This window comes from Pygocentrus nattereri, chromosome 16, assembly GCF_015220715.1.
Source record: "Pygocentrus nattereri isolate fPygNat1 chromosome 16, fPygNat1.pri, whole genome shotgun sequence".
NCBI classification, from domain to species: domain Eukaryota; kingdom Metazoa; phylum Chordata; class Actinopteri; order Characiformes; family Serrasalmidae; genus Pygocentrus; species Pygocentrus nattereri.
This window is the reverse complement of record NC_051226.1, coordinates 12,555,075-12,582,993: the sequence shown is the minus strand read 5'-3', so window position 1 is coordinate 12,582,993 and position 27,919 is coordinate 12,555,075. Positions and strand designations below refer to the sequence as shown.

General features: G+C 39.6%; 1 protein-coding gene across 5 annotated transcripts in view; it reads left to right on the top strand.

Annotated features, from left to right (window-relative positions):
- The window catches only part of rxraa (retinoid X receptor, alpha a), a 173,441-nt gene that overhangs the window by 22,295 nt on the left and 123,227 nt on the right, over positions 1-27,919 (top strand). For all 5 annotated transcript variants that reach the window (XM_017715533.2, XM_037546207.1, XM_017715542.2 and 2 more), the window contains exon 2: positions 25,442-25,555. In XM_017715533.2, the coding sequence (XP_017571022.1) occupies positions 25,442-25,555 (114 nt within the window). The remainder of the gene's footprint in view (positions 1-25,441; positions 25,556-27,919) is intronic.

Below are 27,919 nucleotides of genomic sequence, written 5' to 3'. Positions count from 1 at the left end.
TCTGCCTGGCTGCACGTGGAACAGCAGGGAGAGACCAATGTGCACATCATCACAGAGGCTCATCTGTGTGCGTGTGTGTGTGTGTGTGTGTGTGTGTATGTCTGGGTGTGTGAGCGTATGGATTGCCCCTCCTCATTCTTGCATTATTTAACTTACTTCTCCTGCACACTTTCCATTCCATACATGATGTCTTTACCTTGCTGTTCAACAAACCAACACTATTCCTAGAGAGTCATGACCATGTCCAGAGCAGTGGTCACCAACCCTGTTCTTGAAGACCTACTTTCCTTCAGACTTTAGCTCTGACCCTAATTCACCCAACCTGACCAGGTTATTGCCTTCTGAAGTCTTTGACTAGCTGAGTGAGGTGTTTGGGTTGGAGGTGAAACATGCAGGAAAGCAAAAGGAGGTTTGCTGACCACCTGTCTTGAGTGCTTGCATAAACTTCTCGATACAGTACATTTTATAGTACTGTATAATGATAATAATACATGATAAATAATGATGATATAAACATTAGGATAAAACAAGCGTCATGATACAATACATATACAAGTATTACAAAATGAAAAAATTGTCATGATACAAGCATCACAATAGGAAATAATCGTCACAATACAACATATCACTTTAGGATACAAGCATCATGATGTGCTACAAGCATCGTCATATAATACAATGCATCACAATATGATACAAGCATTACAGTTTGATGCAAGGATCATGATGCAGTGCGTGCATCACAGTATGATACATGTCATGATGCAATACAAGCATCATGGCACGATACAAGTGTTGCAGTACAGTACAAGCATCACAATAAGGTATAAGGATCACAATACAAGCATCTCAATGAGGTATAAGAATCACAGTACATACATCACAATGAGGTATAAGGATCACAATACAAGCATCTCAATGAGGTATAAGGATCACAGTACATGCATCTCAATGAGGTATAAGGATCACAGTACATGCATAACAGTGTAGTATAAGGATCTCAATACAAGTATCACAATGATGTATAAGGATCACAACACAAGCATCACAATGAGGTATAATGATCCTGATGTGATGAAGTACAGTCATAAAAAATATGGTTCTTCAGAAGTACTTTAGTAAATGGTTCTATATATTTTCTTTACTAAAGAACCATTGAAGAACCATCTTTATAAGTGTGCGTGACATGAATAGCACAACACACATACACCAAAGTAGCTTGTGAATCTTCATGATGACACGCATCCTCAGATTTCTTGCACAAAACATAACCTCAACATCAGTTTTGGTGCAGCTGCTCCGCTATGCCAAGGTGTTTAGAGTGTAAGTTTGCCACTTGCTTGTACATTATAAATATTGCACTCCCAGACTTGAACGCTGTAATGGTGTGTGAAAGTAGACAGAAGTGTTGATCCATACAGGTATCACCAAGATTTTATTTATTATATATTGCCATATACATATTTTGAACACAGCCCTAACCACGTCCCTTAGCAGCAACAGCAAAAATCAACATAGCCATTGACCTTTACAATTATGAATGGAGGAATCAGTCAAAGTGATGGACAGGTAAGTAGAGAAATTGAGATCTTGCAATATTTTTTTTTTACACATGTATGAGGGTTACATTTCTATTTCTTTGAAGTGCGACCTTCCAGCAGCCTGTCAGGTCAGCCTGTGCCTCTTGATCCAAATCGCTTTTGCTGCTTTAGTTCAGCTTTTAGTGCAGGCTTCTCTCACTAAACCAAAATGACATTCTGTCTCTCTCACTTAGTATCTGTTATTAGAGATAACTTTTTCCCCTCCAAGGCTGATTTTTCTGGCTCTTCACCAATGCTTTGTATACTCACTGAATTATTAAATCTAACTTAGACACAGAGTTTAGGTTTATATAGAAGGTTAACATCTGACTGATTATATCAGTTGACCGATAATATCAGTAGATATCAAGATACCAGATTTATCAAGAAAAATCCAATCAATAAAAAATCCAGCCGATGTTAAGTGACTTCTAATGCAACAGTACCTTTACTATTTAAGTCATAATAGCTTACTTTTAGATGCTTAAGTGAAGTATTTCAGCTTATTTTAGAGTTTTGTAGTTTTTAAAGATGAAATATCAGGTTGGTATCGGTATTGAGAGTTTTAATATCAGTGTTGTTAGTGGAAGATAATTTTCAGCTGATATTATTATAGTATAATTCCCTAAACTGATTTAGCATGGATTCTGTAGCTTCCTCTTGAAGGAAATTGCATATTCCTCAGGAGGAAGAACTCGTAGCAGTCTCTGACCTCCAGTGGCACTGGTGGAGTGATGATTGGCACAGTGCAGGCAGAGCTTGAAGGCACGAGTGAGCTCATGAGTGGATTAGTCTTTGCTTCTGTGTTTGATTGGCAGTCGTTGTCTGCTTTGCCTCCTCTGTTGTTGTGTACGAAGACCCATGATATTTGCCTGTCGTGAGATGTCACCTTGCATTAAGTGCACATCTTAGTCACTACTTGACTGATTTACCCAGAGCACATTGGCCTTTCCCTTTTACACAGTTCTGCCCAATTTGTTACTGATTTAATTCCTTGACTAAATAACGCTCACATGTTTGCTCACTCATGTTTTAGATTTCTTCAAGTTTAAAGAGCTGTGTAGCTGCCTTAGGGTGTAAACCTCCAATCCAGATGTGTTTAGCACAAAATTTTAAGTATTGTGTCATTTAGCTATGCAAAGCTCTGCTGCATATGTAAGTATACCAGCTCAATGATGTATTCAGTATATTATCCTGTACAGAAGCCGGCAGATCATGTTAAAATAGGTTGAGATTACTTGCTAAATCATTCAGGTTTCTCACTAATTCAGTGATGTATTTGGATTCTCTGTAAAGAAGGCATCAACTATGAGCCAAATAGGTTAAGCAGCATTACCAGGAAATGTAAAGAATTACCGGAAACTAGGCTGTGGACATTCACTATAATCATAGTACTAAGAACATGGTCTCTTTGGCATTCTTTATTGTGTCTAAAGATGTGTTAGAATGGTTTTAAAGTATAAGGTCTTTAAGTATACCAGTCTGTGGGAAGAGCAAAAGCCAAGGCTGTTGTAGAGATTTAACTGGGCCTGGAATTTTCGTCCAAACCACCCACCGCATCAGATTTTGAATCTGAACCTAAGCCTGTCTGCACCCAAAATGACACATCGCCAAGGTTTGAGTCCAAAACTGACCTGAACTGGGTCTTTATCACCTGAAGTGTGACAAGATACCTCTGATTACCACATAGTAACAAATGTGTTAAATAATGCTTCCAGCGTTTTTTAGTCTGGATATACTTTCCACACTGCGCTGTCCTGACATGATGTGGTGCAAGATGTTAAGCTCCACCTGTTTAATTCGAAAACTCAAACATGTTTTTATGTGTTCAGTATGTTTTACAGCAGACAAATTAAACATTCTTTTCTCTGCACTTCCTCTGTGAGGCCATAGGTGCTTGGTGCTCCAGCGGGCCAGATTGAAAAATGACATAAGGTAGTGAAAGTAGTGAAGTACAGAGTAAGAAAAGCTAAAGCAGGGGAAACATGAAGGTAAAATCTGTTGAAAGTTGGTGGAAAAACCTGCATGTGAACTTTGAAACCGACCCCTGCCCAAAACATATTTGAGAAATGCTGTACAAACCAAAGTGAACCTGACATGGAGCAATGGAGTCCTGTCAGGTTTGGATAGATATGTAAAGCTCTGTTGCTTTGCACTCTAGGGCTGCAACTTGTGACTGTGTTAGAAATCAAGTAATAAATTATTCTGATGATTAATTGAGTAAATGAGTAATTGAGTAGTAAATTGAATTTTACAAACTTTACAAATTTACTAAATTTACTTAGAAAAAGAGAAAAAGTTAGGAAGCTAACTTTATACAAACACGCTCACAAACACGAGGGCTGGAGTAGAATCATCTCACAAACATTAGACTGCCAGTTGCATCCTGATGTCTGTATCTAATCCAGCCCTCGTGTTTGTGTGCATGTAATTGCATGTAACATGCAGAAGAACATTTTGCAGTGTTGATTGCGCGATGTTTGACCAGAGGAGGAAGGGTTACCCTTTTGAGTCTTGGTTCCTCTCAAAGTTTCTTCTTTTTGCTCTTCTTGAGTTATTCCTTGCCACTGTCACCATTGGCGACCGTCATGGGGGCTTGGACCCAGATTTATGTCTGTAACTTTGACTTGACTTGACTCTTGTGCTGTTTCTTACTGAAATACCAAAAAGAGAATTTAAATGATGTATTATCATCAGACGTTCACAGAGAAGGTCAAATTTTCAGCAATTGAAGTTGATTAAAAAAAATGTATTGATGAATTGATGTGTCCTTCTGCACACATGCTCATCGTTCTGGACCCTGCACGCTTTTTGTCCTTCAAAAGCAAATGCTTTCTGTCTGTCGCTGTCTCCCGAGTGGCAGCATGTCTTTATTCGTCGACTTTTATTCACTGCCTATGAGCGCTATCATTGGCTTTCCACACTGGACCGCATCTCCCTCCCACCCCGTCCTGCACAGAAACTACAGATAAAGCTGTAGTCAACATTTGTTTTGTAAACCACATGCTGTAGCAGCGTAATCCAGCCTGCAGTCCATCGCTCAGTCATGTGACTTGACCTAGTTTTTTTCACTCTCTCTCTCTTTCCGAATTCTGTCTTTTTGTCCCTCTCTCTCTCTTTCACACACTACCTTTCAGCCTGCCTGTATCATTTGGACTGTGTGTGTGTGTGTGTGTGAGGTTAGCAGATTTTCAGTGTGTGCAAGAACTTGAATAAGCATGAATTTCTTATATCAGAAGCGCCTTTTGTAAGCGATTATTTTTGTGATGTATGTGAAATTTTGTGGCTCAGGATACGAGACTCGCTGCAAGATGATCAAGCCATTTTAAAGAGAGAAGAGTAATTGATTTGAGGTCATTATAACATATGTCGAAACAGCACGGCGTCTCCTATTTGTTGGTACACTCTAATACTCTCCCAGGGTTTGCCTCCTGCTTGCATTGAAACCAAGGCTGTGGTTATGTTTAATAATGTCATCTTTTCTATGCTTTTCTTTGACATGTTGACTGTTGAAAGAAAATAGAGAATCAAGGCATTTGATTCTCTATTTCACACAGACACGAACACTCCTAGCCTCCTCTGGGTGTGAAGCGCCAAATAAGCACTGAATTGATTTCATTTTTCTCAACATAGTGGGCTTTGTCGCTGACATAATGAGCTGTTTTTCTGAGAGCTGTTCTGAGCCATTGGTCAGCATACAGTGTTTAAGTCGTTAGACAGAGGCCCACTCACATGATCTAATAGAGAAAACTGTGAGGCTGCACAGAGCCGAGAGCTCTCCACTGTGACTAAATTACTGTGCTTAGAACAACAAAACAAGAAAACAAATACTCTGTATATATAACTTATGTTATGTGTTAATGTCCCAAGGTTTCTCTGTTTTGTAAAAGCAGTAAGCCACTCGAGGCTGTTAGAGCGATTTTACCCTGCTTTGTAAACCACAGGAATGCAGGGAGTCTCATGGCTTATTGCTGTAATGTCACAAGACAATGAAACAAGACATAAATAAATCCATCAAGCCTGGACAGAACAGAGAACAGCATGATTCAGAAAGTTTGGTGGACATTATTACAGTTATTGTGCATCCTAGAATCTGTACATTCAGTTATGACCTTTTAAATGTGTGCCTTTTACATCTTTTTGTTCGAAGTTAAATATGTCAGCGCGAATGTAGAGTGAAACTGCTGCACCATTTAAGGGGGAACAGGAAAAGCTGGCGAACATGAAGCCCTCTTCTGCCTCGTGACTTTTTAGTGTTTGACAGTTTTTCACTGCAGATTGAAAGTATCAGAAAACCAGCTGGAATGCTTATAAATCCAATGAGTCAATTTGTGTCCAAATTATTATATTATTATATTATTTGTCTTAAATTTTTCTCTTTGCCTTTAAGTCAGCTGTTTGAGGATGTCTGCATTGCTGTGGTAACCAGCTGTCTGTGCCAATCTTCAGGCTGGCAAATTAACTGTTATTGGTGACTATAACTCCAGCATTTAAGACCGTTTATTGTTAAAACCATGTTAGAACAACCAGCAGAGCTTTATTTGACCTCAAAGGAGGATTATTTTATTTTTTACCTAAAACCTGAGTCTGCTGTGGAGCCACAACAGGGCAGTGAAAGAGCCGCATGTAGCCGACCCCTGGCATAGAGGGTCAAGTGTCCTTTGCCGTTCAGTGTGTACTGGAGTGCATCTGTTGGTTTGGTCAGTGCAGGCAAAGGTGTGGATTAACAGCAGAAACTTCATCATGGTCACTCTATGGGGTCTGAGGATTGGGGCAAGTATTTAGGTTTATCTGTCTGTTAAATGGCAGAGCTTCCAGGCTAGAGTGTTTGCACAGCAAATGGATTGCTCGCCCGTTATAATTCATCGACCTCAATGACTTTTGCACTAGGATTCGTTTTCAGTCTGAGAGTTTCTATGTGGAAAGGCAACTGATGACAAATGTATGCAAATTAGCTTGCAACATGTGCTTGGCTACAACTTCAACATTGTCTCCTTTCTTTCTTTTGTAAATGTCCCAAAATTACATTCACAACGATGTATGGCTAAATTTGAATCCAATTGCTGTTCTTTGCCTAAAAGAAACAATAAATATAATGTATTTCCAGGTTTTTACCCCACATCAAGCATATCTTAGTGTATAAAATAATGTCTCTTGAGCACAGAGACAGGCAAACAGAACGGCTTTTTAATAAGTCGTAAAACTGTAAAAAATTGAAAAACTCCTGGGGAGAAATGTACACATCAGAGTGTCAGACTGGAACACTTTTTACACAGCCCTCTGCTGTTTTACAATTTCAGGCTGCCCCATGACTAAAACGTTTTAGTGCCTTGAATTTAATTTCCTCTTTTGATTTCCTGTTCACAGTGCACTGGTCCAGCTGCGAAGACTTTATAGGAATAAAGAAAGTCTCACTTAACATCGCACTTCAGCAAGCTGAGGTCAAGCTCACATCCTTCACTTGAACAAACGCAGGGTGTTAGTCAGAGCAGATTCCTCTGGTTTCTTCAGTTTTGCTCCGGCACTCCCTGCCTTTTTTCACAGTTTGGTGACAGATCTGCTCACATCTCGGCCCTGTGGTTTTCTGCTGAATTTGAATGTTTAAACTGGTGTAGAGGTAGAAAAATCTGTATTTCAGGGATTTTAATGAGTCTCTGTTTGGCTCGTTGTTTTGCTTCCTGCCCAGACGGCTTGGCCTCCGCACTGCAGAGCATCACTGATGGCGAGTTTGAATTGTACTATTATTTCTTCACCACCTGTCTGCTGGTGATTATACCGATTTAGTTTTACATAGCCAGCTCTGAAAATGAAAAAAGCTTTATTAGGCAAAATTCACACTGTATGATTTCACAGCTCTAGCAGGATCAGTTTCTGAATTCCTGAACCTGCTGGCTCTTGGCTAAAGGAGGGTAAAAATACAATGAAATGAATAAACCTTAGGATGTATATACTATACTAGATACTACGAAAACATGTATGTATATATATATTCATGTATGTATATATACATATATGAATGAACAGTATATTTTTGCTGTAATTTATAACACATTATAATTTTTCACATTCATATTTTTTTCTTTAATAACTTCCTAACAGTAGGTGAAAAAGGTAAATTCTCATCATTAGCAATCAAGACAATCAGATTTCATTTAGTTGGCATGTAAAATTGATGGAGAACACATTGATTTCTGTGGACAGTAACTGTTATGAGACCTAAACAACCATCTTCAAATTACAACTGCAAGTAGCAATCACAGGGGTCCAAGCACTATGCGGCATTATGGTGCTGCTAGAACACAGAAGATGGGCAAAGTTTTTAGAGAAAGTATTATTGTATGAAAGACTGGGGGTCTCAAATGGAGAAGTCATACACTGTCATACAATCAAGTCATACAATACCAATTTTCATACACAGACTTTTTGACTATGGTATCATAAGCAACAGATGAATAATTTAAAATACTTAGAAAACAGTACAGTATTTGCAACATTATTAGGAACTGAATAATTTCCTTGCATTTACCCTTGTATTTTGTTATCAGAGTGCCCCAGAATTTAATATTAACATCACAAAAATGCTCTCCTAGGAACAAAGCCATTGGACATTGCAGGGAATAGTCACCTTTTTCACTGCTCATGAGTTCTCATGTCTGAGTATGAGTGCGTGTTATTTCAAGATCTTTTTTTCCCTTCAATATCCAATCCAGTGTATTCTAATGATACTGCCCAGTATGATACCTATTGATACCAATAAGCCATCTCAAAATACTGCCCAATGCTCTTGGTCTGGAGCAGAAACTAATTACACATTCTGGCTTACAATGAGTCTGTGGAGGGAAATGTTATTATGTTATGCTGTAGAACTGCTGTAGGAAAAGCAAAGTGACTGTTCCGTCTGTTTGATTCCAAATCCATCCACAGCTTTTACCAGCCTGGGCAAATTTGTTTTGAGTGCATGCTAATGAGTCATTAGGAAGAGACGCGCCAGAGTGGATGCTCAGCGGTGCAGAGGTGTGTAACAGTGATGAATGGAGGAGAAGGTATTAGGCTAACAGGGACAGCAAAAAGATATGATGATGGTAATGAGTATGTGAGAGCTCCATGGGCTCCTCACCGCCATGGGAATCTGGGTCAGACACTGAGGAGCACATTGTTCAGTGGAGAGAGATGAGGCACATGTAGGAGAGCTCTGTGTCTGTGTGTGCGTATTCCCACATGGCAGCATGGCAGCCCACAGAGCTCAGAGACACTCATTAGCATCATATCTTCATGTTTGTGTGCCTCTTTATGACTTGTTTATTTCTTGTGTGTAGAAGCCGTGGGCTGGCAGGCAGAGGTTGCTGTAGGCAGCAGGACTAATGTTCGGTTTAATAGTCTGCTATCAGTGTGGAGGGGGCTCATTTCAGATGCTGACAAGAAGTTAGTGACCACAGGATGTCCATTAAGAGTTTGCCAGAAGGTCATTCAGCTTCTCTTCATCCCACCTTCACTTAACTCTGTTCCTCTTATTCTCCCATATTTTGCTTTTCACTCTGTAACAATAAGAACTATCCATGCTCCGCCAACAAATGTGTTCATTCATAGCTTCTTGGACATGCTTTGCAGCTGCAGAAACTGGTATACATTTTGGGTGCAGCGTTCATATCACTGACATATTATTTCAGATCTTTTAGTGTAAATTGTTGTTTCCAACTCGCCTGGTTTCAGTAAGCTACGACAACATGGACAAGCTCTGTAGTATAGAATTGGAAGCGTTTTAGGGCCATAGTTTAAAAAAATAAAAATAATACACTTTAAGAATAAAGTTGTAATATTTTGAGAGTAAAGTCTTATTTGTTAGAATAAAATCTGAATATTTTGAGAATAAAATCTTATTTGTTAGAATAAAATCTGAATATTTAGAGAATAAAGTTGTATTTGTTAGAATAAAGTTGGAATATTTAGAGAATAACGTCTTATTTGTTAAAATAAAGTCGGAATATTTAGAGAATAAAGTCATAAACATAAAGTTGTAAAGTTACAATAATAAACTCCTGATATTTGAAGGATAAAGTAAGCTAATTGTAGAGGGTCTGCTGTAACCCACTGGGACCTTGGTTGCTGTATTGACAAAGATGCTGAGCATGTCGCAGTTCCACTCATTCCTTCGGGATCAATCATTTTGATTATTGTTCTGTCTCCAGTGAAACTACATGCCATCTTCAAGTGGCATGGAGGTGTAATCGCTGATAGCCATGTAGACAACCATACTTGAGTTCTCCTTCAACAAAACAGACAAATTTGCCCAAATCCATCTGGTTCTTTATTCTAAATAAACACAGTTTCCTGCACAGCTGTTTCAGCCGTTTGAGAAGTTCTTTATTGGAGAAATCGGTATGAAAGTATACAGTGGGGAGAACAAGTATTTGATACACTGCTGATTTTTCAGGTTTTCCCACTTGCAAAGCATGTAGAAGACTGTAATTTTTATCATAGGTACTCTTCAACTGTGAGTGATGGAATCTAAAACAAAAATCCAGAAAAATACATTGTATGATTTTTAAATAATTAATTTCCATTTTATTGTGTGAAATAAGTATTTGATCATCTATCAACCAGTAAGAATTTTGGCTCTCACAGGCATGTTACTTCTTCTTTAAGAAGCCCTCCTTTTCTCCACTCATTACCTGTATTAACTGCACCTGTTTGAACTCGTTACCTGTATAAAAGACACCTGTCCACACACTCAATCAGTCAGACTCCAGCATCTCCACAATGCCCAAGACCAGAGAGCTGTGTAAGGACATCAGGGATAAAATTACAGACCTGCACAAGGCTGGGATGGGCTACAGGACAATAGGCAAGCAGCTTGGTGAGAAGGCAACAACTGTTGGTGCAATTATTAGAAAATGGAAGAAATGCAAAATAACAGAAAATCTCCCTCGGTCTGGGGCGCCATGCAAGATCTCACCTCGTGGAGCATCAATGATCTTGAGGAAGGTGAGGAATGAGCCCAGAACTACACGGCAGGACCTGGTCAATGACCTGAATAGAGCTGGGACCACAGTCTCAAAGAAAACAATCAGTAACACTCTACGCCGTCAAGGATTAAAATCCTGCAGTGCACGCAAGGTGCCCTTCCTCAAGCCAACGCATGTCAAAGCCCATCTGAAGTTTGCAAATGACCATCTGAATGATCCAGAGGAGGAATGGGAGAAGGTCATGTGGTCTGATGAGACAAAAATAGAACTTTTTGGTTTAAACTCCACTCGTCATGTTTGGAGGAAGAAGAATGATGAGTACAACCCCAATAACACCATCCCAACCATGAAGCATGGCGGCGGAAACATCATTCTTTGGGGATGCTTTTCTGCAAAGGGGACAGGACGACTGCACCGTATTGTGGGAAGGATGGATGGGGCCATGTATCGTGAGATTTTGGCCAACAACCTCCTTCCCTCAGTAAGAGCACTGAAGATGGGTCGTGGCTGGGTCTTCCAGCATGATAACGACCCAAAACACACAGCCAGGGCAACTAAAGAGTGGCTCCGTAGGAAACATCTTAAGGTCCTGGAGTGGCCTAGCCAGTCTCCAGACCTGAATCCAATAGAAAATCTTTGGAGGGAGCTTAAAGTCCGTGTGACCCAGCGACAGCCACGAAACCTGAAGGCTCTGGAGGAGATCTGTATGGAGGAGTGGACCAAAATCCCTGCTGCAGTGTGTGCAAACCTTGTCAAGAACTACAGGAAACATCTCATCTCTGTAATTGCAAACAAAGGTTTCTGTACCAAATATTAAGTTTCTTTTTCTGGTGTATCAAATACTTATTTCACACAATAAAATGGAAATTAATTATTTAAAAATCATACAATGTATTTTCCTGGATTTTTGTTTTAGATTCCATCACTCACAGTTGAAGAGTACCTATGATAAAAATTACAGTCTTCTACATGCTTTGCAAGTGGGAAAACCTGAAAAATCAGCAGTGTATCAAATACTTGTTCTCCCCACCGTAACTCTACCAACTCCTCAATGTCCCTTGTTTTAACACGAGGAGGTTACTACCTTCCTTTGGCTACCTTACTTTGGCAAAACCTTTGGCTACAATATTGCAGCTTTTCCTGGTAATGTCCCCCTTTAATGTCATAGTGACTTTATTCTCGAAGTATCATGATTTTATTCTCAAATATTAGGGCCTTTCTAAAAATATCATACTGTATGACTTTTTATCTTGAAATATTAAGACGTTATTCTCAAAGTTTACTTTTTTTTTTGGTCCTAAAGTGGTCCTAAAAAAGATGAAGTCAATGAGTCAAGTTTGGTGTCCTAATATTTTTGCTCTACAAGGCTAACATTGCTAACAAACACTAGACTCAGTAGTTACCTAGATTGTTGAAATACAACCCCAAAACCTTTCTCAACCCACTCACACCACATCCAGACTTAGCAATATGATTTAGGACCCGGTTTGACTTATAGTACTGTAAAATATAAGAATTAACAAAAAAAAGAGCAAAGAACTGTTTGGGATGTGTTCACAGAAAATATTTGGGTGGCATAAGGTTAGCCTCTGACCTTCAGCTCCAAATTAAACACACAAAAGTAGCCAAAATGTCTGATCATCTACATCTGGAGGAACTGAAAGGAATATTTTAAGCCAAACCAATCCATAAATGTTATGAAGCAACAGGTTCTAATTAGGTTGAATATGATTTTGACAGTGTTGTACAAAGCTCGCCTAACCTTGCGATAGTTGCTCTGAAATGTGTTTATGAGCAGAGCAGGGAAAGGTCTTGAAACACTGTGGCTGCATAAATAATTTAATGGAATTTTATTTTATCCTGTGTTATATTTACAATATCATGAAATAGAGCTCTGATTGTTTGTGTGCGGAGATGCAGATCATGTGATCAGCAAGAGTCAGGACGTTCAGGCCGATGTTGGGTTTTTAAACACTTCCTTGTCTGAAGCCGATCAAAGGGGCCTCTTTCTTTCCTGCGTATATTCTGAGGCCAATCATACAAATTCGATTATGCCGTTTGCCCAAGGAACTTTGTGAATGCTGGGCAGAGAGTGAAGGCCTTGTGTTCTCCGTGCGCCCTGGAGCGACGCCTGACACGCATAAGCCATCTTCTAAAATCTCCCTCTTAACCTCGTTACTGCTGCCTTCTTCTCTCTTTCCTTCCTGGCCCCTCCTCCCTCTCTCTTTCTCTCTCTCTCTCTCTCTTTCTTTCTTTCTTTCTCCTCCCTCTCATTCTTCTCTGCTGTCTCTCCATCTTTTCCTCTTATTCTCTCTCTTTTTTCTCCTGCTCTCTCCCATCTCTCTATCTCTCTCTTTTCCCCTCTCAGTCTTCCTTTCTCTTTTCATCTCCCTTACTCTCTCTAACTCTCACTTCATTTCTCTCTCTCACTGTATCTTTGTCTCTCTCTCTGTCTCTTTTCCTCTCATTCTTTCTTGCTTTTTTCTCCTTCTCTCTCTACCTCTCTCTCTCTTACTCTCACTTCATCTCTCATTATTCTAAATAAACAGTTTCCTGCACAGCTGTTTCAGCTGTTTGAGTAGTTCTTTATTGGAGAAATCGGTATGAAAGTATAACTCTACCAACTCCTCAGCGTCCCTTGTTTTAACACGAGGAGGTTACTACCTTCCTTTTGCAGAACCTTTGGCTACAATATTCTCTCTCTCATTCTTTCTCGCTTTTTCCTCCTTCTCTTTCTCTTCCTTTCTCTTTTCATCTCTCTTACTCTCTCTCTAACTCTCACTTCATCTCTTTCTTTCTTTCTCTCTCTCTCTTTCTCTCTCTCCTTTGTCTGTCTCTCTGTCTCTCTTTCAATTCAATTCAATTCAAAACAAATAACTTTTAACCTGTTCCTCTCTCTTCCATCCTTCTTTCTTTCTCTTTTCCTCTCTTTCTCACTCATTCTTTCACTCCCTCTCTAACTTGCACTTTCCCTCCCACTCCAACTTTCAACTCTTTCTTTGTCTCTCACTTTTCTCTCACTCTCTCCCTTTGTCTCTTTCCTCTTGTTTGTCTCTTTTTCCTCTCCATCATTTTTCTCTCCCTCTTTCTCTCTCTTCTCTCTTCATCACTCTCTTTTCATTTCTCTTATGCTCTCTCTTCTAGGACTGATTTCCTCTCTCTCTCTCTCTCTCTCTCTCTCTCTCTCTCTCTCTCTCTCTTCTTTTCACTCTCTTTCTGTCTCTTCCTCTCTCTCTTTCTCAGTTGTTTTTTTTAGTTTAAACTCCTTTTTAAGAGGAGTGAATTGGCCAGTTCTCTGTGAGTGATTATCATTATTAATCTAAGCCGTTCTCTGAGGCTCAGATTTGACACACTTGACAGCTGTATTATTCCACTCAGGAAGTGTTCTGAAGTTCTCTCAGTGTAGGGTGAAACAGGGTGAGAGCACCTTTTTTTGGACGGAAAAATACAGCAGCTGCAAAATGCTCAGCTGCCAATCAACATGAACCACATTTACTAGTCACCCTGCCTCCCAGTCATACTGCACACCGGCAGCGAACACACTGGTATCACATTAATAATGTAGCAGTGCATGCATACCTTCAGCATTAATGCATAAAATGCATATCAACCAGGCTTTGATGCATGTATTATTGATACACATTTCAGCTAAAGGAGCCTGTGCGTGATAGTATCATTTGCTCTATCTGTTTACCATGACTGTAAACAACCTTGTGGTCATGCCCACCTTTGGACCGAAAAGCTGTAGATAACATGCACCATGTCCTGCTTGTAGAACAGCGATCACTCTGAAGCTTTCGACTTACAAACAGAGTGAAAATAAACATCAGTTTGAAGATCTTAGTCGCTGTCTCTGACTGCACTGCGGTCTAGCGGTTTTAAATGCCACGCCTGGGCAACTGCCAAGTCTGATGCCACGTGCCATGTCGAAGAAGAATAGATATAATATGAAACAACCACTACAACAGCCACAGAACATGGCCATTAGTGGCACAACCCACTCTCACACCCATGCATAGCCTCCTAAACAACACACTACCAGCCTGATCTTCAGAAAGGAGCAGTACAAAATGATCTTTATTTGTAGAAATCCTCTATTTGTTTTTAAGTTTCTGTATAATTCAGTAATTGAGTTGGATGTGAAATGCTTCCTTCTTGAAAAACTTTTCTGAGTCAGAATTGTTCACAGTGCTGCTGATAGAAACCAGGCGCCTAAAACGTAAAAGCTCCCTCAAAGGAATTTATTTCACAAAAAAGTTATATGTATGTTGCTTGATACCTGAGTCAGTGCTATACAACAGATTTGAGATAAGGGTTTATATATATATATATATATATATATATATATATATATATATATATATATATATATATATATAATGCCAAAATGATAACTTTACAGGAGAAGGAAAAAATATACTTCACTTTTAATGTACGTCTATGGAATGGACATTTTTCAGGTCATTTTGAACCATTTCTTTTTGTCCATTCATCATGAAACTTACATACAACATAAAGGACAACAGGCCCTTTCAAATTATATCACAAACCGAAAAAAATTGAGGTTTTGTTCCGACAGCAACAATTTATATTTAGTGTGTGTGTGTGTGTGTGTGTGTGTGTGTGTGTGTGTGTGTGTGTGTTTGTATTTATTTGGTTAAAAACATGTGCATATGTTTTTGACCAAAACCCTTATCTCATATAAATATTGTATTCATGTCAGAGAGGCACATGCAGGGCATTATTATATATAATATAAGATTTACAGCTTTTACCATCAATGACATTACACATTAACACTCAGAAGACGTAGGTTCGCTTATCGTTTTGTATAGTAAATAAAATGCACCTGGTTTCTTCACCATGACTCCAGAAGTTCCCTACAAGAAACCATTTTACGTCAGTCTATTGGGAATGGCTTTGTTTGTCAATTAATGAGTTTGGTAAAAACAGTGTAAGAAATTCTGAAAAATGACCGTTGGGTCCTAACAGCAAGCAAGCATTCCAGTGTACTATTACATTGCATCACAAAGCCTTCAAAATGTCTACACTTTACACTTGAATTATCATTGTGCCAAAATCCTTGTACTATTGTCTGTGATGCTGATTGTTGGCGTATATGATTTCATTACATGTTCATTACGTTAGTCTTGTGTTTCCAGGGAAAAACCTAAGAAAAACATCATTTGGGATATGAAGAAAATTGTGAGAATTTTTTTGCTGAACTATTTCTTTCCACTTCAAACGTTCAGCGCAGAACTAACAGTCGTTCGAAAGGTTGGATAGAGTTTATTTACACATGACTTTGAAACACATACTCAAGCACAAGTTAGTCTGGACAGGAAACCTTTGTCCTGCAGCCAGTGTCTGATAGAAGTGTGCAGCGGCTGGCTTTGTAGCCACAGGTGCCTGCTGTTAAGCACAGCTGTATGTCAGCATGCACCATGTGGCTTGGGCTGTACTGCAGCAGCAGCAGCAGCCTGCACAGGCCCGGCCCTGAGGAAGCACAGACAGGAAGCAGTGTTGGTGGTTACGGCTGGCTTAACTCCCTCAGTGCACTGTGGAATTTAGGTGCAGGGCCTGGCTATACCAGCCTGGTCCGCGTGCGGCCTTCGGCTTGATAGGTAATATGCAAGAGCTCAGCGTGGGGCCTCCTGAGTGTGACCTGTCGTGCTTTTTGATTGGCTGCTTGGGAGCACCTGTGCTCTCAGCAGTGGGTCCTGTTCAGGGTGGAATTTCAGAGCAGCCTAATGTTCTAACCCCTGTGGAGAGCACTTAGATGAAAAGAGAGGTGGAGTGAGAGATTCGGAAAGAACATTTTTAAGCCATCTCTTTATGCTCACCTTTTTCTTGATTATTTGACAATGCCCCTTAATGTTCTTCATTTTTAAAGGAGTACTTCAGCATTTTTAACCACTTCTATAGCGGATAGTTGATTGCCACAGATAGTAATGAATTGGCACATTTCCCTGTGCTCAGTGAACAAGCATGAAACCTGTGGCCTTGAAACAAACTTAGAATGGAAGGCAGGGGGCAGATGCTGAAGCAGCTGCCCATTGGTGGCTATTATAGGCATCTTTTTCCTTAAAAAAATGGAAATGCTCAATGGGCTGAACTTATGTTAAAAACTAGTGCTTTTTATTTCTGGTTGATTCTGGTTAATATGTGGGGTTATTTAGAGTGGGTGTTGTGAAATGTTCTGTTCTAGAGGAACGTGCTGAGTCAGAATTGTTTACAGTGATCATGACAGGAGCCAGATGTCTTTAGAATATAATGCCTCTAAAACCTCCACAAAATGCTTATGAGATATTGCCTGAGACATTGTTTTACAATATTTTTGTATATAGCATATAGCATTTTGAACCCATTCTAAGTGGGGAGGTTCATGTAAGCAAAGCAGTATCTTATTTAAAAAAAGTGTGTATGTGTGTGTGTGTGTGTGTATAAAATATAAAGACATGTGTAGGTTCGCTGTTGGTTTTGTACAGCAAATAAAATTGCTATGTTTGTATTGTATGTTTGTAGACATCCTGGCCCCGGTTCCTATCACCACTATTGTAAAGAAGTTTATCCACAATGAGCACATTTCACATCAAACCACTCTGAAAGACTTAATTTACATCTTTACAATCGAATTATGCAGAAAACTGTTAAAGTAAAACAGAGGAGAAGAGAGCGAGGGATTGGGGTAGAAACGGGGCCTAGTTTGTAGAAACGGACAGTTTGCTGATAGAGCACAGAGTGACGGAAGGTTTGATTTCCTTCATGCTGATCAGTCGCGTCTAAATGGAAAAAGCGCTTGAATAGCGAAGTGTGACAGAAAGAGCGTTTGATTCTCAGAGACAGGGCAGCCTGCACCGATGGGGTTTATCCAGGAGACCCAACAAAGTCGGTGCTGTCAGCTCTGATGGGCTTTGATTAAGGCTCGGGAGAGGTTGAGGCTGTTCAGTGTAGAATAACTGTCAGCGCGGTAATTGAATTTAATGAGAGGCTGCTCCCCCTGATTACTTCTTTAAGTGAAAAGCAAACATCTGAGGTTCAGTTAGGATGCCAGAGCCGAATTTGCTCACAGCTCGCAAGAGAATGAGCTGATGTGCTTTAACTGGAGCAGGTCTGGAACGCAGCACAGGGAGAGGATGTGTTCTGAAAGGATAATTGCTTCGTCAGTTCACCAGCAGTTTAGACATACTCCCCTTAACCTCTACATTAGAAAGAGGCTGCTATGCCGCACTTTTCCACATTTAAGGATGAAACAGACTCATTAATGAACAGAAAAAACCTACAGACAACACAACAGGCCTCTCAAGGGCGGACGGGATGGTAGCATGGCCTGTCCGAATGACTCATGGCGCTCAAAGCCATTTCACAAGACCAGCGCAACTGACTTTAAGCTTCCACATTAAGGGTGTGTTGAAGGTCACTGGCCATGGAAAGGGAGGGCGGCAGGGCAAATATATAACAATATTTGAGGGCTTTTTCATGATAGACAGCATGTAGCACAGTGTATAATTTTTTTCTGAGGTTTGCAAACAGGTTGGAATGAATTTCCCACATATAACAAAGACTATAGAACTTTAAGTAATAATTACATTGTTTATAAAAAACTTGCAATAAACTATTTAAGAGGGATTGCAAGGGAAAAAAATGATCAAACAATTGGTAACAATAAATTACTAAACTAAGCAATGGCATGTGGCCTGACATCTTTAGCTACAGGTGTTGCATTGCACAAAAGTAAACCCTATTAAAAGCCTGTCAGGTTCAACACAGCTTCAAATAAACTGAATGACAGAACAAAAGAGCTACATGCAGTAAATGCAGGAAGGAGGAAAACAAATTAAATGGCGGGTTAGCTAGCTAACATAATGCCTAATCCCAGCCCAAGTTTTAGTAAGTTTTGAGGGGATTGTGATCTGTAACTTAGTAAAACTTCTGCTAGATAAGCTGACAACTTCAGCTGACTTAGCTTTGCACTAGCTGCCATACTTTCTATCCAAACTAATACTAGCCAGTCATTTCAAGTTTTTTTCTCCTCTTTCCATTGAATAATCCATTTACTGTTAGCACTTCAGCACTTCTACTGCAAGCTGTGGGGCAAAAAAACATTGCATCATGACCATAACAAAGCAAAAATAAAACTTAGTTTAGAAGCTGCATTAAAATTTGAAGACCTCTCTGGTGGTAAAGTGTAGTTGCACGCAGTCTGCATAAAAAGTTTCATGATGACGGCTGTGCTTCAGACATGGATCTGATAATTGCCAGCGCATTGAAAGAGCATTCAAAGAGAGCTCAGTCAAAACCTGGTGAAGGACATGTCTTCAAAGGATAGTGAGTGAGTTAATATATTTGATAGCTGGACCTTCCCGCTCACCGTATTTTACTGTGTTTTTTTCTGATGACTTAGTAATGCTACTTCTTTAAAATAAAACAAAAATCGTACAAAGTGCAGCTTTAAGAACGGCGGTTCTTTTTCAACCTGTTTGGTTTGTGTTTTTTTTCTTAGGCTGAAATTTCACAAGTCTTAAGTCTGAGTTGAGTCATGAGTTAGTTAGCTGACTCGAGTCCCCATATCTGCTATGCAGTTTTTGCAGTTACTATACACTGATTTTTGTTGTATACAGGCTTTCAATAAATGGGCTGAAGTTGGTTTTTTTATGATATACAGTATGGTGCAAAAGTTTTAGACACTGGAGAAAATGTATTTTCTTAACTATTTGTCTGATCAGTGAGTATTTATTTGCTCTGAAAAATGTTAAAATTACAATAAATACAAATATTAATACAATAAGTAGTGTTTTTTTATGTCAATGTGTTCATTTAACCATTTCCAAACCTCTTCCTGAGGAAGGCCAGTGTGGTTTGTAATCATCCACACTGTTATGTTAAATCAAGTGTGATAGTGATGGAATTTATTAAATCTATGTGCTGGCTGGAAGCATGGAGTCTGCAACCAAAAAAACTAAATTCTTGTCACATTTTATTGCATTTTTGTTTATTTGTGTTTGATCTAATGATGTATAGTGATTTTACAAACAACAACATATTTAAAAGGTTTTAAATAATTTAGGTGCCTAGACTTTCACACATTACTTTATGTAGTTCAGTTTTCTAGAAGTGCTCATGTTATCCTTAATATACTACTGATATGTACCATTTTGTAATGCCAACAATGTTGTCATGACAACAATGTTATAGCTAAATATTCCCCACCCCTAGGCCATAGCCAAACAAAACTCAGCTCAATATTTTGATATTCTACAATAAATGAAGCATTGGCACAAAAGCCACTCTGTGCTTTAAGCACCGGAACCTCTGCTGATAAAGAACAACCATAAGAAACATTCCAGAGAAAAGAGGCAGGCTTGGAGGGAGAGTGCATTAACAACTAGCCGCTAACTGTATCACTTAAGGTATCCCATAATGCTCAGAACACTCTTCTACGTTCAGTTTTGACCTTGACCATGATCTCCATGGTAACACAACGGAGAGTGAAGCAGCTCTTTAGCGATGCCCCTTGTCCACATTACAATGCTGACCTTTTGCCCTGATTCATAATAGCATCTGTAAACTTTCAATTGAGTCAAGGTCCCTGTGGCTCATAAAGAAGACCTTGCAGCCTCATATGATCCCTCTGGTCCAACAAAGCCTATGTTCTCATTAACACCGTGCCGTAAACCAGCATTTTAATGACTTAATATCTTTTAGCACGGTTTCATTTGCTTTGCTGCTTAAAGGGTATATTGTATTTGCAGAGAGTAGGCCGTTATTTTTTAATGCTGTGAGAAATCTGAGCGTTGACTTTCACCAGGAGAATAGCAGTGAAGCCTGTGCTTCATTAGAGCAGTATCTTAATGAGGGGGTCCACAGTGGACTTGCTCTCCTCTCTAGATCCTCAGATTATCGCAGAAATTAATGCTGATTGGATGCTGGTTTGGGCTGTGAAGGCTTGTCCCCTAAAGCCTGACGGCATCATTGTTAAAATGAATGAGATCAAACTTAATGGGCAGAGAAATATTAAACTCATCTTTAATCAGTGGTTTGCGCTTAGCCACGCTCCTGAGGGACAGTTAAAGAAGACACTTCTTAATCTTATCAGCTCATCAGGACTGCCTGAGATAAAGAGACATGGGGACAATCTCGCATCCTTCAGAGATGAAGCTGCTCCGATTGAAACTCTTTTTCCATACACATATATGCAGCTTACAGATGTTTCCTTTAAATAAAGTGCAGCAAGAGTTTCATAGAATTAGAAAAGATTATTTGCAGTTGAGCAGTGAGTAAATATACAGCATGCAATTCCTTATTCTTTCTCTTGTGCTTTGTCACCATGTAATCAGCTCATAGTCCATAATTTGTGATGAACACCTCAAATCAACTCCCATAACTGAGCCCACTTGACCATTACTGCAAAAAAAGATAAAAACCTTCCTCTTTCTGGGCTGTTAAGCATGTTTTTGCCAACGTTCGCTGTCCAGTCGCATTAGCCTTGTTTTTGGAAAAGCCAAACTTGACTGGAAGCCTTAGCTCATGTGCTAATGTTCAGTGACATCGCTCAGAGCGAATGAGCATGTGTCATTGTCCGCCCTTTGCTGGTTTCCGCATTGGGGAATCTACTGCTCTGGGACAGAGGTGATTCGCTCCATCAGGGATTTTGGAATAAAGCTAATGGAGGAGAATGACCAGTGATCAGACTGAGCCCCTGCGAACCTTTCCCTGTTGGATTTTTTTTTTTCCTTGTTGGATCCCTGTCTAAATTTTCATTTAGATTTCTATCACAGAATACATTAGCTTTTACTTCCAGCTTTGTTCTTCACCCTGTGAACCTCAGATTTATCTTTCAGACATTGATCTCAATAACTACTTACAGTGATTTGGTAAAGTAAGTTATATTGTCGTAACACTGAGCAAGTAAAGTGTGCTTGAAACAAATTATGATGCATCAACTAGATTATTGCCACCTATGAAACCAGAAAGACAGAATCTTATGTAAAATGTAAGATATATTATTAATGTGGGGTGATTAATTATGTACATGCTTCAATTGATCATTACTTTTTTCCAGTGTAGGCCCACATCTGTTGAAGCTTATAGCATTGGCAGACACTCTTATCCAGAGCGACTTACAATTTTAATCATTTTACATAGGTAGGTAAAGGTAGTATTAGGAGTCTTGGCTAAGGACTCTTATTGGTACAGCATAGGGTGCTTACCCAGGCAGGGATTGAACCCCAGTCTACAGTGTAGAATGCAGCAGTTACCCACTACACCATACATGAAGTGAATGTGTCACCTGTTTCTGCTTGATAGATGGGTAACATTAACTTACTTTTGCTGTTTCACAGAATCAGTAGGTCAGTGTTGTTTTGTCTCATTTGCTAATGTTTGTGTTAGCAACCGGTAAGCAGATTGCTAACCTATAACCTAGCTAACAAGTTACAATATGTGTTGTTGTTCACTCAAATGTTATATCATGATATTTGTATATGCACCATTTGCCAATGGTTTTATGGCCATTAAGATCTAAAAACGTGCTGCTTGCCTTGGCAGTGTACTTCTGTGAATTTGGGGGCCCAGTTTCTGAAAGAGCCCTGAAGGAATGGGTGTATTTGATATTTGTTGCTGAGAATCGTTTCTGCACCTTTAAATGTGGCATCCAGCCCTCGATCAGGATCGGGTATCAGCTAATCGTGCTGAAAGACGATTGGCAATCAATACTGATCGGCCCATCTCTAGGTATTTGGTACTGGAAGAGATGTGTTTGTGGTTATGTTACTTAATATAAACCTGTCTTTTTGATGCAAAGAAAGCTTTTTAATGAATAATTATTTAGAATGTAAAGTTTTTGTGTCAGTAAACGTATTTTTAAGTCTCTTTTTCTCTCACTCTGATCTTCTCCAGATTACCTTGTAGTCTGGAGTCAAAACTCGCTGTCTGTCTCTGGCATTTGCAGGTTTTGTAATTTTAATCAGAGGACTGCGGAACACATTATAGACAGCCCCCCCCTCACCCCACCCCCCATGCTTCCGTCTCATAGGCCTCAGCCCCTGACCACAGCTTCAGCTTCCCAGACGGCTTATCACGGGGAACTAATTCAATATCCCTGTGCCTGTTTTAAATGTCATTGGCTGAGCTCATCTGGAATGACATGTTTTTCATGGTGGATGTGAAGGCGCTTTATTGAGCAGGGACTGAAGCGAGGGGATGTCTCTGCCCTTCGCTCTTCATGTTTGCTCCACTCCTAAAGGTCTACATGAGGAAATGAATAAAAGGGGATTTTTTAAAATAGATCTTCCGATGCGCTCATATCGCATGAACTCCTTCATCCTCTCCCTCACTGGCTCTGAGTCACAATGCATCCTTAGCTGACTAGAGAAAGTAAACTACTGCGAAAGTATGGACCACAAAGTCAGAATCTGGAGCAGGATCAGAGTCTTTCTCTTTTATTTTCTCTCTATTTTACTGTGTTTCTTTTCCTTTTTTCACAATTCCTCAAAGACAGATTGGGTTGAATTAAATTTTTTAAATGTTATTGCAACATCATGCAATTACGCAGTGTTGTGGGTAACCATATAGAAAAGTTAACTTATATAACGCAGAACTTAAAGTTCTACATCGACTGTTATATAACATAGCAACAAATGAGGCTTTTAAATTATGTATAGTTATGGGCATCATTCTGCAGAGCGTGCATATTTCAGAACAGTGCTGCTCGAAATGGCCAAAAATCTTATCAACCAATATTGATAGAAATAATTATTATATACAAAATGTTTGATTTAGATAATCATCATATTATCCACCAGGCCAAACAACTACATCTCCAGTTTCCTTTAGTCACTAGCTTCCTGTACCACTTTTAGACCACATTGTTGATTCCTTCAAGAGATTGTGCAGTTCAGCAAGGTGCATTCTGATTGGCTGTTGTGATGTCTTTCTGAATGTCTTGCATGCTGTAGACAATGTCTGTTTACTTATAAATTATTGCAGTCCAAAATGAGATCGTTTCATCGTGCAGCATTGTTTCACAAGCCATCTCATGGCTCAAATGGTATCAGTTAACCCACTGTGTCAGATAAATGACCTCAGTGTGGAGAATGACCTAAGACTCCGGAAATCCACAGCATGGCGTCCCTTTGTAGCCCCTGCAGGCATGCCTGTCTCATCTGGCATTTTACCAGTGCAGAGTCACCCGCCACCCAGCTCACCCTTGGCCTCCTTGCTTAGCCCTCATGCCCTGGACGGGCTGCGTTTGTAAGGCCTGGGGGCTGCTTCACTGTTCAGGGCTTTGGGTCATATGAAACGGAATGGAGCTGAAAATGTGAGGGGTCAAGTCGGCCTCTCTGTGGCACAGAAAGTCAGGAGGAGTAGGGCAGGAGGAGACAATGGGTCATTGCTCCTCTAAATGATCTGTTTTGAGGTTTAAAAGGCAAGCCATGGTTTGAGGTGACAGACCTGTTGCTTCAGGCTAAATCAGTCAGCTGTCATGGTCTCCTGTTTCTCCTGTTTTTCTTATTTCATTTTACTGAATAGAATTTGTACAGTGATGAATTGGCCACAAGTTACATTTCCATCGTTACACGAATTGTAGTTGATCAGTCAAGATATGTTAAGTGAAGGTTTGCTTCTTTAGTTTTAGACTGGAGCTAGCAAGTAATGGAAACTTACAGCCTCCACTTAACATTGTCGAAGGACTTTCAAACTCCCAAATACTTTTAGGTGTGGTTTATGGCATATTATGGCATTGTTATCTATAAAATGAACAAATGTATAGAAAAAAAGGTTTTAAGGTGGTTGCTACTACTGTTTTTAGTTATGTGACATACTTTGTAGTACAATAAGGACAAATGTTTCTAAATACTAAATATTCAAAATATTTTAATGCTGCATAAATGCAGCATTATGAGGGGCTTTAGCGATTAGTCATCTTATATTGTGATTAGCCTATGATTTGGCTTGTATTTACATGGAACAGACTATGTTCTTATAACATTGTATTATTCATTTTATTACATGTCTTTAGTGTTTTTGAAAATACTTGCAAAATGTTTCAACCACAGGCTTTGAAACTTATTAACTCTACTCTTATCAGTTTGCATCACATCCCCTATCAGACCGTTACTTATTTCGCACTTTCTGTCAAAATTCTCAGCTCTCTAACATAGACATCATACATCCTACCAATGCTATCAATGCTAGATAATGTATTGGTGCCTCTTGACCTGTTATAACTTTAATCTGCCTTTCATTCCCATAACAGGACCATCTAACATAAAGCTATTACCAACAATTTTTAGAAAAAGTTTTAATATTCAGTGGTATTAACTTCAAACATCTCTCTAAGGCTGGTTATCAGATCTCGCTGTAGTTTTAGCACTGACTACAGCAGGCATGGTTACCAGGTCCCGCAAATATCTCCAGCCCAACGTTTGCTTGAAAGCCATCCCCCAGAAACTTTAAAATGTTATCCTGCAGTTGTATCTTCAATCTTTTCACTCATGAATCTGGCAACCTTGACAGCAGATGTGTGTGCTTTACCACTCGACAGCAAAACCAATGAAAGCAAAAGTATGCAATTTTACATAACCACCTCGGCTGCAGGTGCAGCTGCAGATCCTATATTTTTTTATATGAAGAACTCCCTTACTGTGTAAATCTCACATATGGATGGAATGATAAAAGAGATGAAAAAAAGATCTAAGTGATCTACAAGGGGAGAGGGGGGGATTCACTTTAAAAGACTGGATAGTTTTTATCTGTTTTTTTTATTAAAGGGATGGCATCCCCTCGTATTTCCCATCAAATCAAGCCCATATAACACACATGTAAACTGCTGTAATCACTGGTTCTGCTAAGTTTTAATGCTTTTACTTTAAATGTTTGTCCTTTTTCTTCTTGCAGGGTTCCTGAAGCCCCAGTGCTCTCTGGCGCCGCCCCCTCAGAGAGGCCGTTCAGGGGAGGCATGCTCCTGTTTCAGCGGCATGTGCCCTCTCCATCAGCGCAGACTGTCCACAGGTAACAGCACCTCATCACTCAGCAGCACCAGCTACAGCTCCCAGCACACAAAGCCAGCACTGTATCCTACCTACTGCATTGAAATTCAGTCTGGCTTTTGTTCCACAGTGTACACTCTTAAAAATAAGGCTCCCTAACTTAGTTCTCATGTACCGTATGGTACTTACGGTCCTAAGAAAAATCTCTGAAGAGGCCAAAATGAAAAATATAAGCATCACTACATCTATTGCAGATGTGGCTAATTGACATTTACAGCAGTGTCTAAAGAACAGAACCTTTGTGTTAAAAAGTGAGATTTTCAGGTTTAAAGTGTAGAAAAATCCTGTGATGATTATGTATCTTAAGGGTAAAAGTAGATTTTGAAAGATTACAAGATTTTTAGGGCTGTTTTTCCATGAACTGGCTAATTCTTCAACTTCATTATTCTTTGAAAATGTTTTGTTTGATTGGGTTAGTGCTATATTATTTATGCTAGTCACACCATTATTGTTTGTGCAATACATATTTAATAGCCTCTAGACCAGTGACTAGGCTATCAGAATGGATTGGTCAAGTACCATAAGAATGCTGGGTATTGTAGTAGGAAACTCTGATGAACGCAATATAAAATTGTTGTGAATTTCTTCAAACCAATGAGGGATACAATGCTTTCAACTGCTCTAGGCTGGAATGCCCCTTTTAATTGCTGTGGAACCTTTGCATTATGTGAAACTTTTACATTATGTGATCATGAATGATACATTGGAGGGTTCTTTAGGGAACCTAAAGTGATTCTTCTTTGATATCGCTCTGAAGAACCCTTACTTGTAAGAGTCTAGTGTGTCTACAGTCCAGAGTACACACACACAACACTGCACCTACCCACTCACAATGCAGTAGATCAGCGTCTGTCATTGAGTCTCATTGCTATTGTTAGACTACCACAGGTTTCCTTCGCTTTCTCTGGTATCTAATGTGTCTGGTCTTGCTTGGCAGATCTTCCCACACATGTACACATACAGTACATATTCTTTCTTCAGATTGAACTGAGCAATTGTAAAGGTCTGCTCCATATCATTTACAGTTTGTTGTGTTGGTCCGGGTAGTCTTGCTGAAAGACCTGTTAACACATTGCCATTAGTGTGTCTTCTCCTTTCATCATCTCACTGCTGTCCTTTCAGGCCCAGCACTTTACAGACACTGGAACATAACTTCACATACCAATCTTGACCTTGTGGCATGTACAGAACGGTGCTTCATACAGATATGTGTACTGCGCTTGGTTCTTCAGAAAGCTGTTGTGCGTTTGCAGGGATAGGGGAGTAGCACGCTACTTTTGTAGTTAGTTACAAATTTTAGTAGCTAGTAGCTGTAGCACCTACAAATTTTTGTGTAGCTTTAGCGAAACTTTTCGCTACAATTTCACTAAAAGCTTCAGTCAGTTTGTGCAAAATCTGAACCACAGAGCGCGGTCGTTCCCTGGGCTCGTGGGGATTGTGTAATCCTGGCTGAGCCACGGACAACTCGAACAAACGGACACACGCTCACCCCACGCGCTGTTCACCTCTAACTAGAGAGCTTAACTCAGGGGTCATAACCGAAATGTTAAGAAGAGTTGTTTTGTCCTTTCAGCAATAATGAAACCACCTTCAGAGGCACAACATTTTATGTCCATTTTACGGTCTTGGCTGTAAGTATATCTCAGTATGTGCTGATACAGGCTAGACATATAAACACAAACTCAGACTTGCTTTGCTCTGCTTTAACCTTTAGCTCAGCTGTAGCCACTTTTCTCGCATGTCAGGAAATGTCTCCGTGAGTTTCTTGTGAAAATGTGAAAATCTTCGTGAACATGTCTCTCAATGTTTGACTTTTTATGAGGTTGAAGTCGCTACTCATCCTCCAGCTTCTCTTTCGAATTGACCCGTTATACCTTAAATGGTGCCTGAGGCTCCAGATTCACAAACGTTCTGACAATCGCGCTTTGAAAGTAGCGCACTACTCTTTCTGGAAAAGTAGCTAAATTGTAGCTAGCTACAACTTTTGGGAAAGTAGCTACAAAATAGCTAACTACTAATTTCTCAGTAGCTATCCCAACCCTGTGTGTTTGTGAAATACATAACAACTTTAACCTTCTGGCTTTTTTCTGCCAAGATGTATTATCTCAAAATCATTGTGCATTTAATAGAAAATTATCCACATTAATGTTATAGCTTGAGCCTTGTCAGTCTGGTCATTGATAATTTGTGTTAATGGCAGCTTTATGCATTCGCTGTTTAGGGACTAAAGCAACCCATAACAAAGTGCATTTTTCAATAAAGCTGACATGCAATATTGGGACAGTAAATAATGCTTATAACTGAATGGCCACTAATTGTGACATTT